General features: G+C 46.9%; 1 protein-coding gene across 1 annotated transcript in view; it reads right to left on the bottom strand.

Annotated features, from left to right (window-relative positions):
* Positions 1-2131: 2131 nt before the first annotated feature.
* The window catches only part of LOC112223917 (inactive heparanase-2-like), a 154259-nt gene continuing 143285 nt past the window's right edge, over positions 2132-13105 (bottom strand). Inside the window, exon 10 of the mRNA XM_042306256.1 lies at positions 2132-2416. Coding sequence (XP_042162190.1) covers positions 2254-2416 — 163 coding nt within the window. The 3' untranslated portion in view covers positions 2132-2253. The remainder of the gene's footprint in view (positions 2417-13105) is intronic.

Raw genomic sequence — 13105 nt, 5'->3', positions numbered from 1 at the left:
CATCAAAGAGTTGAGAGGAGTTTGCAGGGGAAACAATAAGAGTTGTTGGCAGATAGAAATCTGAGTGTCTGTTAGTGGATCTGATGATCAAAGACATGGAAAACAATTCTAGATGGACATGGAGGATGATACAACCTTCTGAAATAGCAGTTCTGTCATAACAAAACTCAATAACCTTTTTACAAAACAATACAAAATCCCAATAGTAGAATCATCCCTGTCCGTCTTGAGGCACATGGGGAGACGGTGTAAAGAGCTATTGAAAGGTATTCAGTGCAACCCTTGTCTGGGACAAAGGGCAAGCCTTGCTGAGTCAGACCAGGGACTAGGGACTAGTGATAAAGAACCAAAAGAATGAGGGGTGAGAAGGAGGGGGTAAGGGGTGATGACTAGGGTGTGAGGTGAGGAGTGTAGGGGGGAAAGGGTGAGGAGTGTGGAGGTAAATGGTGAAGGGTGAGGGTAAGGAGTGTGGGGGTGAGTGGTAAGGAGTTGGGGGTGAAGGGTGAGGGTGAGGAGTTGGGGTGAGGGCTGAAGGGTGAAGGGTGAGGGTGAGGAGTGTGGGGGTGAGGGGTGAGTAGTAAGGAATTGGGGTGAGGGCTGAAGGGTGAGTGGTGAGGAGTGTGGGGGTGAGGGGTGAGTGGTGAGGAGTTGGGGTGAGGGCTGAAGGGTGAGTGGTAAGGAGTTGGGGTGAGGGCTGAAGGGTGAGGGGTGAGTGGTAAGGAGTGTGGGGGTGAGGGGTGAGTAGTAAGGAGTTGGGGTGAGGGCTGAAGGGTGAGGGGTGAGTGGTAAGGAGTGTGGGGATGAGGGGTGAGTGGTAAGGAGTGTGGGGGTGAGTGGTAAGGAGTGTGGGGGTGAGGGGTGAGTGGTGAGGAGTTGAGGTGAGGGCTGAAGTGTGAGTGGTAAGGAGTGTGGGGGTGAGGGGTTAGTGGTAAGGAGTGTGGGGGTGAGGGTGAGTGGTAAGGAGTTGGGATGAGGGCTGAAGGGTGAGTGGTAAGGAGTTGGGGTGAGGGCTGAAGGGTGAGGGGTGAGTGGTAAGGAGTGTGGGGGTGAGGGGTGAGTGGTAAGGAGTTGGGGTGAGGGCTGAAGGGTGAGGGGTGAGTGGTAAGGAGTGTGGGGATGAGGGGTGAGTGGTAAGGAGTGTGGGGGTGAGTGGTAAGGAGTGTGGGGGTGAGGGGTGAGTGGTAAGGAGTTGGGGTGAGGGCTGAAGGGTGAGGGGTGAGTGGTAAGCAGTGTGGGGATGAGGGGTGAGTGGTAAGGAGTTGGGGTGAGGGCTGAAGGGTGAGGGTAAGGAGTGTGGGGGTGAGGGGTGAGTAGTAAAATTGGGGTGAGGGCTGAAGGGTGTGGAGGTAAATGAGTGAAAATGGTGAAGGGTGAGGGTAAGGAGTGTGGGGGTGAGTGGTAAGGAGTTGGGTGTGAAGGGTGAGGGTGAGGAGTTGGGGTGAGGGCCGAAGGGTGAGGGTGAGGAGTGTGGGGGTGAGGGGTGAGTAGTAAGGAATTGGGGTGAGGGCTGAAGGGTGAGTGGTGAGGAGTGTGGGGGTGAGGTGTGAGTGGTGAGGAGTTGGGGTGAGGGCTGAAGGGTGAGGAGTTGGGATGAGGGCTGAATGGTGAGTGGTAAGGAGTTGGGGTGAGGGCTGAAGGGTGAGGGGTGAGTGGTAAGGAGTGTGGGGGTGAGGGGTGAGTGGTAAGGAGTTGGGGTGAGGGCTGAAGGGTGAGGGGTGAGTGGTAAGGAGTGTGGGAATGAGGGGTGAGTGGTAAGGAGTGTGGGGGTGAGGGGTGAGTGGTAAGGAGTTGTGGTGAGGGCTGAAGGGTGAGGGGTGAGTGGTAAGGAGTGTGGGGATGAGGGGTGAGTGGTAAAGAGTTGGGGTGAGGGCTGAAGGGTGAGGGGTGAGTGGTAAGGAGTGTGGGGATGAGGGGTGAGTGGTAAGGAGTTGGGGTGAGGGCTGAAGGGTGAGGGGTGAGTGGTAAGGAGTGTGGGGGTGAGGGGTGAGTGGTAAGGAGTGTGGGGGTGAGGGGTGAGTGGTAAGGAGTGTGGGGGTGAGGGTGAGGGGTGAGGAGTATGGGGGTGAGGGGTGAGTGGTAAGGAGTTGGGGTGAGGGCTGAAGGGTGAGGAGTATGGGGGTGAAGAGTGAGGGTGAGGGGTAAGGAGTGTGGAGGTGAAGGGTGAGGAGTATGGGGGTGAAGGGTGAGGGTGAGGGGTAAGGAGTGTGGAGGTGAAGGGTAAGGGGTAAAGGGTGAGGAGAAGTATGCTGAGGATTATCTGCGGCAGGCATAAGCGTTGATGTTCTTGATGACATAGAAGCCAATGGTCATAGGGGGCATGGCTATCGTCCTCCCTGCCCGCAGCGTCTGAGGCTTCAATTCCGGGAACGTCTCGTTGTCCACCATCAACAACTTTTCTCCGTTCAACTGGACTGACCTGGGGGAGACAGGAAAGAGTGGAGTTGGAGAGATGAAGAGAGTGGAATGAAAGATAAAAGAGAGGAGAAGGATAGTTGAGAGAGGGTGAGAGAAGGAAGTGTGGGAGAAAAGCTGGAGTGGTGGAGCAGCAGTCCTTCTGAGGCTGCATGTACAGTGATCTGAACACTAGGGGGAGGTAAAGTTTCATAATGGCACCGTCCTGATGGGAGGTTTTGTGACAGATGTGATCCCTTTTAACTAGATGGAAGAGTGGCTAGGTTGTGGTTTATTTTCTCTCAATTCCAGGCAAATCATGAATTGATCTGCACTATCATGGGTGGATTCCTAGTCTAATACAAGTAACTGACAAGGATCTGATCACCAACTCATTAAAGTCTGCCTCAGAGTGCACTGAGAAGTTTCAACCCTTTGGAAGTGGGGATTACACTGGATATCCTAAAATAAATAGCCCTACGAAATAACACAAACAAAATTCTTCTGTATTTTTATGAGACTGACAGATTCCAATAGACATTTTCCTGTCCCGTCGTCTGTGAGTGGAGGCCTGTAGAAAGTCAGCAGTACACTAGCTAACTGAACGTGAACGCTAATGAATCCAATGCAATGTTTCAATGCCAAAACAACGTTAAACGCAGCGAAATAGCAAATGTTTAACACGGTTATAAAGATTAAAGGGCAATTTTGTAACAATTTCTCAGGGGGAAAAAGCAAGACTCAGAGACATATATACAGGACCAGTCAAATGCTTGGACACACCTATTCGTTCAAGGGTGTCACGACTTCCGCCGAAGTCGGCCCCTCTCCTTGTTCTGGCGGCGCTCGGCGGTCGACGTCACCGGCTTTCTAGCCATCGCCGCTCCATTCTTCGATTATCCATTTGTTTTGTCTTGTTCCATTCACACCTGGTTTACATTCCCCAATCACACTACATGTATATATTCCTCTGTTCCCCCTCCTGTCTTTGTGTGATATTGTTTGTGTGTTATGTGTTGTACGCACTAGGCTATGTGTTTGTTATTTTCCGTGTTATTTCACGAAGCCTGTATGAATTGTTAAACATTCATGTTGTGTGACTGTTTGTGCCCGCTATACACTTTGCCTTGTTGGCTGGAGGTTTTTGACACATCTGCGTCCGTCTGTAACCTTTCTCCTGCCGTAATAAAGTGTGCTCCTGTTCACAATTCTCTGCTCTCCTGCACCTGACTTCACCACGAGTACGCACACGCCTGACAAAGTGTTTTTCTTTATTTGTACTATTTTCAACATTGTAGAATAGTAGTGAAAACATCAAAACTATGAGATAACACATATGGAATCATGTTGTAGCCAAAAGTGTTCAAATTATTTCTTCAAAGTAGCCACCCTTTGACTTGATGACAGCTTTGCACACTCTTGACATTCTCTCAACCAGCTTCATGAGGTAGTCGCCTGGAATGCATGTCAATTAACAGGTGTGAGAAGAAGAAGGCTGATGTTTTATGTGTCTCCAACCGATTCTGTTTGTTTGTTCATTTACTTGCGTTGTTTGTAACTTGTTTTTTTAACTTATTTTGTACATAATGTTGACGTCTCTTATGACCGAAAATAACTTCTGGTCATCAGGACTGCAATTACTCACCACGGACTGCCAGAATCCTTGTTTTCCTTTATCGAGTCTGACGAGCCCGACGCGAATGATATACTACTATCTCGGGAACAGGCCCAGATCCCCATGATTTGCGTGAAGAGGAGGTGGAGAAAAAGGGGCCAAAGGGCGGGCTGCCTTCTGAGAATTCGTAGGCCATTGAATAAACCCCCAATTCACTCCATTCTGCCAGCAAACGTGCAATCTTTGGAGAATAAAATCGATGACCTACGTGGAAAATTACATTCAAAACTGTAATATCTTATGCTTCACGGAGTCGTGGCTGAACGACGACACTATCAACATACAGCTGGTTATACGATGTACTGGCGGTATAGAACATCGGCGTCTGGTCATTTAAAATATATATATATTTCACCTTTATTTAACCAGGTAGGCAAGTTAAGAACAAGTTCTCATTTACAATTGCGACCTGGCCAAGATAAAGCAAAGCAGTTCGACACATACAACGACACAGAGTTACACATGGAGTAAAACAAACGTACAGTCAATAATACAGTAGAAAGATAAGTCTATATACAATGTGCGCAAGTGAGGTGAGATAAGGGAGGTAAAGGCAAAAAAAAGGCTATGGTGGCGAAGTAAATACAATATAGCAAGTAAAACACTGGAATGGTTGATTTGCAGTAGAAGAATGTGCAAAGAAGAGATAGAAATAATGGGGTGCAAATGAGCAAAATAAATAAATACAGTAGGGAAAGAGGTAGTTCTTTGGGCTAAATTATAGATGGGCTATGTACAGGTGCAGTGGTCTGTGAGCTGCTCTGACAGCTGGTGCTTAAAGCTAGTGAGGGAGATAAGTGTTTCCAGTTCCAGAGATTTTTGTAGTTCGTTACAGTCATTGGCAGCAGAGAACTGGAAGGAGAGGTGGCAAAAGGAAGAATTGCTTTTGGGGGTGACCAGAGAGATACACCTGCTGGAGCGCTTGCTACAGGTGTGTGCTGCTATGGTGACCGGCGAGCTGAGATAAGGGGGGACTTAACCTAGCAGGGTCTTGTAGATGACCTGGAGCCAGTGGGTTTGGCGATGAGTATGAAGCGAGGGCCAGCCAACAAGAGCGTACAGGTCGAAGTGGTGGGTAGTATATGGGGCTTTGGTGACAAAATGGATGGCACTGTGATAGACTTGGAGGCTATTTTGTAAATGACATCGCCGAAGTCGAGGATTGGTAGGATGGTCAGTTTTACAAGGGTATGTTTGGCAGCTCATTCATATATCCTTATGTACATATTCTTTATCCCCTTACACTGTGTATGACAGTAGTTTTTTTTGGAATTGTTAGTTAGATTACTTGCTCGTTATTACTGCATTGTCGGAACTAGAAGCACAAGCATTTCGCTACACTCGCATTAACATCTGCTAACCATGTGTATGTGACAAATAAAATTTGATTTGATTTGATTTGAGCATGAGTGAAGGATGCTTTGTTACGAAATAGGAAGCCAATTCTAGATTTAACTTTGGATTGGAGATGTTTGATGTGAGTCTGGAAGTAGAGTTTACAGTCTAACCAGACATCTAGGTATTTGTAGTTGTCCACATATTCTAAGTCAGAACCGTGATGCTGGACGGGCGGGCAGGTGCAGGCAGCGATCGGTTGAAAAGCATGCATTTAGTTTTATGTATTGTATTCAAGAGCAATTGGAGGCCACGGAAGGAGAGTTGTATGGCATTGAAGCTCGCCTGGAGAGTTGTTAACACAGTGTCCAAAGACGGGCCAGAAATATACAGAATGGTGTCGTCTGCATAGAGGTGGATCAGAGACTCACCAGCAGCAAGAGCGACATCATTGATGTATACAGAGAAGAGAGTCGGTCCAAGAATTGAACCCTGTGGCACCCCCATAGAGACTGCCAGAGGCCCGGACAACAGGCCCTCTGATTTGACACACTGAAATCTATTAGAGAAGTAGTTGGTGAACCAGGCGAAGCAATCATTTGAGAAACCAAGGATATCGAGTCTGCCGATGAGGATGTGGTGATTGACAAAGTCGAAAGCCTTGGCCAGGTCAATGAATACGGCTGCACAGTATTGTTTCTTATCGATGGCGGTTAAGATATAGTTTAGGACGTTGAGCGTGGCTGAGGTACACCCATGACCAGCTCTGAAACCAGATTACATAGCGGAGAAGGTATGGTGGGATTCGAAATGGTCAGTAATCTGTTTGTTGACTTGGCTTTCGAAGACCTTAGAAAGGCAGGGTAGGATGGATATAGGTCTGTAGCAGTTTCGGTCAAGAGTGTCTCCCCCTATGAAGAGTGGGGTGACCGCAGCTGATCTCCAATCTTTGGGAATCTCAGACGACACGAAAGAGAGGTTGAACAGGCTAGTAATATGGGTGGCAACAATTTCGGCAGATAATTTTAGAAAGAAAGGTTCCAGATTGTCTAGCCCGGCTGATTTGTAGGGGTCCAGATTTTGCAGCTCTTTCAGAACATCAGCTGACTGGATTTGGGAGAAGGAGGAATGGGGAAGGCTTGGGCGAGTTGCTGTGGGGGGTGCAGTGCTGTTGACAGGGGTAGGGGTAGCCAGGTGGAAAGCATGGCCAGTCGTAGAAAAATGCTTATTGAAATTCGCAATTATAGTGGATTTATCGGTGGTGACAGTGTTTCCTATCTTCAGTGCAGTGGGCAGCTGGGAGGAGGTGTTCTTATTCTCCATGGTAAGACAAGGGGCTAAGATGCTAAGCTCCAGGACTGTTTTGCTAGCACAGACGGGAATATGTTACGGATTTTCCGATGGCATTGAGGAGTACACCACATCAGTCATTGGCTTCATCAATAAGTGCATCGATGACGTCATCCCCACAGTGACCATTTATACATACCCCATCAAGAAGCAATGGATTTTATCCAACATCCGCACTGAGCTAAAGTCTAAAGCTTCCGCTTTCAAGGGGCGGGACTCTAACCCGGAAGCTTAGAAGAAATCCCACTATGCCCTCCAAGGGACCATCAAACAGGCAAAGCATCAATACAGGACTAAGATCAAATCGCACTACACCGGCTCTGACGTCGTCAGATGTGGCAAGGCTTGCAAACCATTATAGACTACAAAGGGAAGCGCAGCCAAGACCTGCCCAGTGACACGAGCCTCCAGATGAGCTAAATGACTTATGTGCTCGCTTCGAGGCAAATAACACTGAAACATGCAAGAGAGCACCAGCTATTCTGGATGACAGTGTGATCACGCTCTCCGCAGTCGATGTGAGTAAGAACTTTAAACAGGTTAACATTCACAAGGATGCAGGGCCAGACAGATTACCAGGACGTGTACTGCGAGCATGCGCTAACCAACTGGCAAGTGTCTTCACTGACATTTTCATCCTCTCCCTGTCCGCGTCTGTGATAACAACATGTTTTAAGCCGACCACCATAGTGCCTGTGCCCAAAAACACTAAGGTAACCTGCCTAAATGACTACCAACTCGTAGCACTCACGACTGTAGCCATGAAGTGATATGAAAGGCTGGTCGTGGCTCACATCAACACCATTATCCCAGAAGCCCTGGACCCACTCCAAACTGCAACCGCCCAACAGATCCACAGATGATGCAGTCTCTATTGCACTCCACACTGCCCTTTCCCCAAATGGACAAAAGGAATACCTATGTGAGAATGATATTCATTGACTACAGCTCAGGGTTCAACACCATAGTGCCCTCAAAGCTCATCAATAAGCTAAGGACCCTGGGACTAAACTCCTCCCTCTGCAACTGGATCCTGGACTTCCTGACGGGCCGCCCCCAGGTGGTAAGGGTAGATAACAACACATCCGCCACGCTGATCCTCAACGCGGGCCCCTCAGGGGAGCGAGGTCAGTCCCCTCCTGTATTCCCTGTTCACTCATGACTGCACGGCCAGGCACGACTCCAACACCATCATTAAGTTTGCCGATGACACAACAGTGGTAGGCCTGATCACCGACAATGACGAGACAGCCTATAAGGAGGAGGTCAGAGACCTGGCAGTGTGATGCCAGGATAACAACCTCTCCTTCAACGTGATCAAGACAAAGGAGATGATTGTGGACTACAGGAAAAAGAGGACCGAGCACGCCCCCATTCTCATCGGTGGGGCTGCAGTGGAGCAGGTTGAGAGCTTCAAGTTCCTTGGTGTCCACATCACCAACAAACTAACATGGTTCAAGCACACCAAGACAGTCATGAAGAGGGCACAACAAAACCTACTCCCTTTCAGGAGACTGAAAAGACTTGGCATGGGTCCTCAGATCCTCAAAAGGTTCTACAGCTGCACCATCGAGAGCATCCTGACTGGTTGCATCACTGCCTGGTATGGCAACTGCTCGGCCTCCGACCTCAAGGCAGTACAGAGGGTGGTGCGAACGGCCCAGTACATCACTGGGGCCAAGTTTCCTGCCATTCAGGACCTCTATACCAGGCGGTGCCAGAGGAAGGCCCTAAAAATGGTCAAAGACACCAGCCACCTTAGTCATAGACTGTTCTCTCTGATATCGCACGGCAAGCGGTACCGGAGTCTAGATCCAAAACGCTTCTGAACAGCTTCTACCCCCAAGCCATAAGACTTCTGAACATCTAACCAAATGGCTACCCAGACTATTTGCATTACCCCCCCCCCCTCTTTTACACCGCTGCTACTCTCTGTTTATCATATATGCACAGTCACTTTAATAACTCTACCTGCATATACGTTTTACCTCAACTAACCGGTGCACAATGACTCTGTAATGGTATCCCTCTGTATATAGTTTCGCTATTGTTATTGTACTGCTGCTCTTTAATTACTTGTTACTTTTATTTCTTATTCTTATCCATACTTTTTTTAAACTGTATTTTTGTTGAGGGGCTCGTAAGTAAGCATTTCACAGCAAGGTCTACACCTTTTGTATTCGGCGCATGTGACTAATAACATTTTATTTGATTTTAAAAGTTAATTTGTAGAATTTCTTTCCTTCTTAATGTGTTTGAACCAGTCAATTGTGTTGTGACATGGTAGGGGTGGTATACAGAAGATAGCCCTGTTCGGTAATAGTTCAAGTTCATATTTTGGTAAGAACAGCTCAAATAAGCAAAGAGAAATGACAGTCCATCATTATTTTAAGACATGAAGGTCAGTCAATCCTGAAAATTTCAAGTCCTTTGGAAGTTTCTTCAAGTGCAGTTGTAAAAACTATCAAGCACTATGATGAAACTGGCTCTCATGAGGAACGCCACAGGAAAGGAAGACCCAGAGTTACCTTCACAGAGTTCAAGTAACAGACATATCTCAGCATCAACTGTTCAGAGGAGACTGCGTGAATCAGGCCTTCATGGTCAAATTGCTGCAAAGAAACCACTACTAAAGGACACCAATAATAAGAAGAGACTTGCTTGGGCCAAGAAATACAAGCAATGGACATTAGACCGGTGGAAATCTCTCCTTTAGTCTGATGAGTACAAATGTGAGATTTTTGGTTCTAACCGCCATGTCTTTGTGAGACGCAGAGCAGGTGAACGGATGATCTCCGTACGTGTGGTTCCCACCGTGAAGCATGGAGGAGGAGGTGTGATGGTGTGGAGGTGCTTTGCTGGTGACACTGTCTGTGATTTATTTAGAATTCAAGGCACACTTAACCATCATGGCTACAACATCATTCTGCAGAGATATGCCATTCCATCTGGTTTGCGCTTAGCGGGACGATCATTTGTCTTTCAACAAGGACAATGACCCAAAACACACCTCCAGGCTGTGTAAGGGTTATTTGACCCAGAAGGAGAGTGATGGAGTGCTGCATCAGATGACCTGGCCTCCCCAATCCCCTAAACCTCAACCTAATTGAGATGGTTTGGGATGAGTAGGGCCGCAGAGTGAAGAAAAAGCAGCAAACAAGTGCTCAGCATACAGTTGAAGTCGGAAGTTTACTAACACTTAGACCTGAGTCAGTATAACTCGTTTTTCAACCACTCACAATTTTCTTGTTAACAAACTATAGTTTTGGCAAGTCGGTTAGGACATCTACTTTGTGCATGACACAAGTACTTTTTCCAACAATATTATTATTTCCCTTATAATTCACTGTATCACAATTCCAGTAGGTCAAAAGTTTACATACAAATCAATCACAGAACAACAGCAATGGAAATTGTGAAGATGCTGGAGGAAACAGGTTCAAAAGTATCTATGTATATCCACAGTAAAACGAGTCCGATATCGACATAACCTGAAAGGCCGCTCAGCAAGGAAGAAGCCACTGCTCCAAAACCTCCATAAAAAAGCTAGACTATGGTTTGCAACTGCACATGGGGACAAAGATCATACTTTTTGGAGAAATGTCCTCTGGTCTGATGAAACAATAATATAACTGTTTGGCCATAATGACCATCGTTGTGCTTGGAGGAAAAAGGAGGAGGCTTGCAAGCCGAAGAGCACCTTCCCAACCGTGAAGCACGGCGGTGGCAGCATCATGTTGTGGGGGTGCTTTGCTGCAGGAGGGCCTGTTGCACTTCTCAAAATAGATGGCATCATGAGGACAGAAAAGTATGTGGAAATATTGAAGCAACATCTCCACATCAGTCAGGAAGTTAAAGCTTGGTTGCAAATGTTTCTTCCAAATGGACAATGACTCCAAGCATACTTCCAAAGTTGTGGCACAATGGCATATGGACAACAAAGTCAAGGTATTGGAGAGGCCATCACAAAGCCCTGACCTGAATCCCATAGACAATTTGTTGGCAGAACTGAAAAAGCGTGTGCGAGCACGGAGGCCTACAAACCTGACTCAGTTACACCAGCTCTGTCAGGAGGAACGGGCCAAAATTCACCCAACTTATTGTGGGAAGCTTGTGGAAGGCTACGCGAAGCGTGCTTGCTGTCTCTGCCTGGCCGGTTCCCCTCTTTCCACTGGGATTCTCTGCATCTAACCCTACTACAAGGGGCCGAGTCACTGGCTTACTGGTGCTCTTTCATGCCGTCCCTAGGAGGGGTGCGTCACTTGAGTGGGTTGAGTCACTGATGTGATCTTCCTGTCTGGGTTGGCGCCCCCCCCCCTTGGGTTGTGCCGTGGCGGAGATCTTTGTGGGCTATACTCTGCCTTGTCTCAGGATGGTAAGTTGGCGGTTGAAGATATCCCTCTAGTGGTGTGGGTGCTGTGCTTTGGCAAAGTGGGTGGGGTTATATCCTTCCTGTTTGGCCCTGTCCGGGGGTATCATCGGATGGGGTCACAGTGTCTCCTGACCCCTCCTATCTCAGCCTCCAGTATTTATGCTGCAGTAGTTTATGTGTCGGGGGCTAGGGTCAGTTTGTTATATCTGGAGTACTTCTCCTGTCTTATTCGGTGTCCTGTGTGAATTTAAATATGCTCTCTCTAATTCTCTCTTTTTCTCTTTCTTTCTCTCTCTCGGAGGACCTGAGCCCTAGGACCATGCCTCAGGACTACCTGGCATGATGACTCCTTGCTGTCCCCTAGCCGTGCTGCTTCTCCAGTTTCAACTGTTCTGCCTGTGATTATTATTATTTGACCATGCTGGTCATTTATGAACATTTGAACATCTTGGCCATGTTCTGTTATAATGCCAGCAGCATACCACCCTGCATACCACTGCTGGCTTGCTTCTGGTCAGTTCCTGGATGGGTCCTGGTCAGTTCCTGGATGGGAGACCAGATGCTGCTGGAAGTGGTGTTGGAGGGCCAGTAGGAGGCACTCTTTCCTCTGGTGTAAAAAAATACCCCAATGCCCCAGTGCAGTGATTGGGGACACTGCCCTGTGTAGGGTGCCGTCTTTCGGATGGGACGTTAAACGGGTGTCCTGACTCTCTGAGGTCATTAAAGATCCCATGGCACTTATTGTAAGAGTAGGGGTGTTAACCCCAGTGTCCTGGCTAAATTCACAATCTGGCCCTCAAACCATCACGGTCACCTAATAATCCCAGTTTACAATTTGCTCATTCATCCCCCTCCTCTCCCATGTAACTATTCCCCAGGTCGTTGCTGCAAATGAGAACTTGTTCTCAGTCAATTTACCTGGTAAAATAATGGAAAAATAAATAAATATAATCTCCACCCAGCACAGCCAGAAGTGGACTGGCCACCCCTCATAGCCTGGTTCCTCTCTAGGTTTCTTCCTAGGTTTTGGCCTTTCTAGGGAGTTTTTCCTAGCCACAGTGCTTCTACACCTGCATTGCTTGCTGTTTGGGGTTTTAGGCTGGGTTTCTGTACAGCACTTTGAGATATCAGTTGATGTACAAAGGGCTATATAAATAAATTTGATTTGATTTGTTTGACCCAAGTTTAAACAATTTAAAGGCAATGCTACCAAATACTAATTGAGTGTATGTAAACTTCTGACCCACTAGGAATATGATGAAATAAATAAAAGCTGAAATAAATCATTCTCTCTACTATTATTCTGACATTTTATATTCTTAAAATAAAGTGCTGATCCTAACTGACCTAAGACAGGGAATTTTTACTAGGATTAAATGTCAGGAATTGTGAAATACTGAGTTTAAATGTATTTGGCTAAGGTGTATGTAAACTTCCGACTTCAACTCCTTCAAGACTGTGGGAAAATAATTTCTCACGAAGCTGGTTGAATGATTTGTTTAACACTTTTTTGGTTACTACATGTTTCCATACGTGTTATTTAATAGTTTTGATGTCTTCACTATTATTCTACAAAGTAGAATATAGTAAACATTTAGAAAATGATTGAATGTGTAGGTGTTTCCAAACTTTCGACTTGTACTGTATATATGGTTCAGGCAACACCTAACTATCAACCCACACCTCCAACTTGGCTTTCTTTTGAAAATACAAGGAGCTGAAGGGTGAACTCTCTCTCTGTCTCGGCTTGGGGTGCTAATGTGTGTAAAACAGCAGGCTTCAGAACCCCAATGTTGATCTTCACTAACGCCTCTCACAGGATTTATGTTAGCCAGTTCAAAGCACTGGGGAGCAGGGAAGTGGAATGAGAGAGAAACAGAGATGAAGAGAGAAAAACAGAGAGCAAGAGAGAGACAGGAAGGGGGAGTAGAAGGAGACAGAAAGAAAGAAAGAAAATAGGGGAAAAGTCTAAATATCATTTT

The sequence above is a fragment of the Oncorhynchus tshawytscha genome, linkage group LG25 (genome assembly GCF_018296145.1).
Source record: "Oncorhynchus tshawytscha isolate Ot180627B linkage group LG25, Otsh_v2.0, whole genome shotgun sequence".
In the NCBI taxonomy this organism is placed as follows: Eukaryota; Metazoa; Chordata; class Actinopteri; order Salmoniformes; family Salmonidae; genus Oncorhynchus; species Oncorhynchus tshawytscha.
This window is presented reverse-complemented; position numbering and strand designations above follow the sequence as displayed.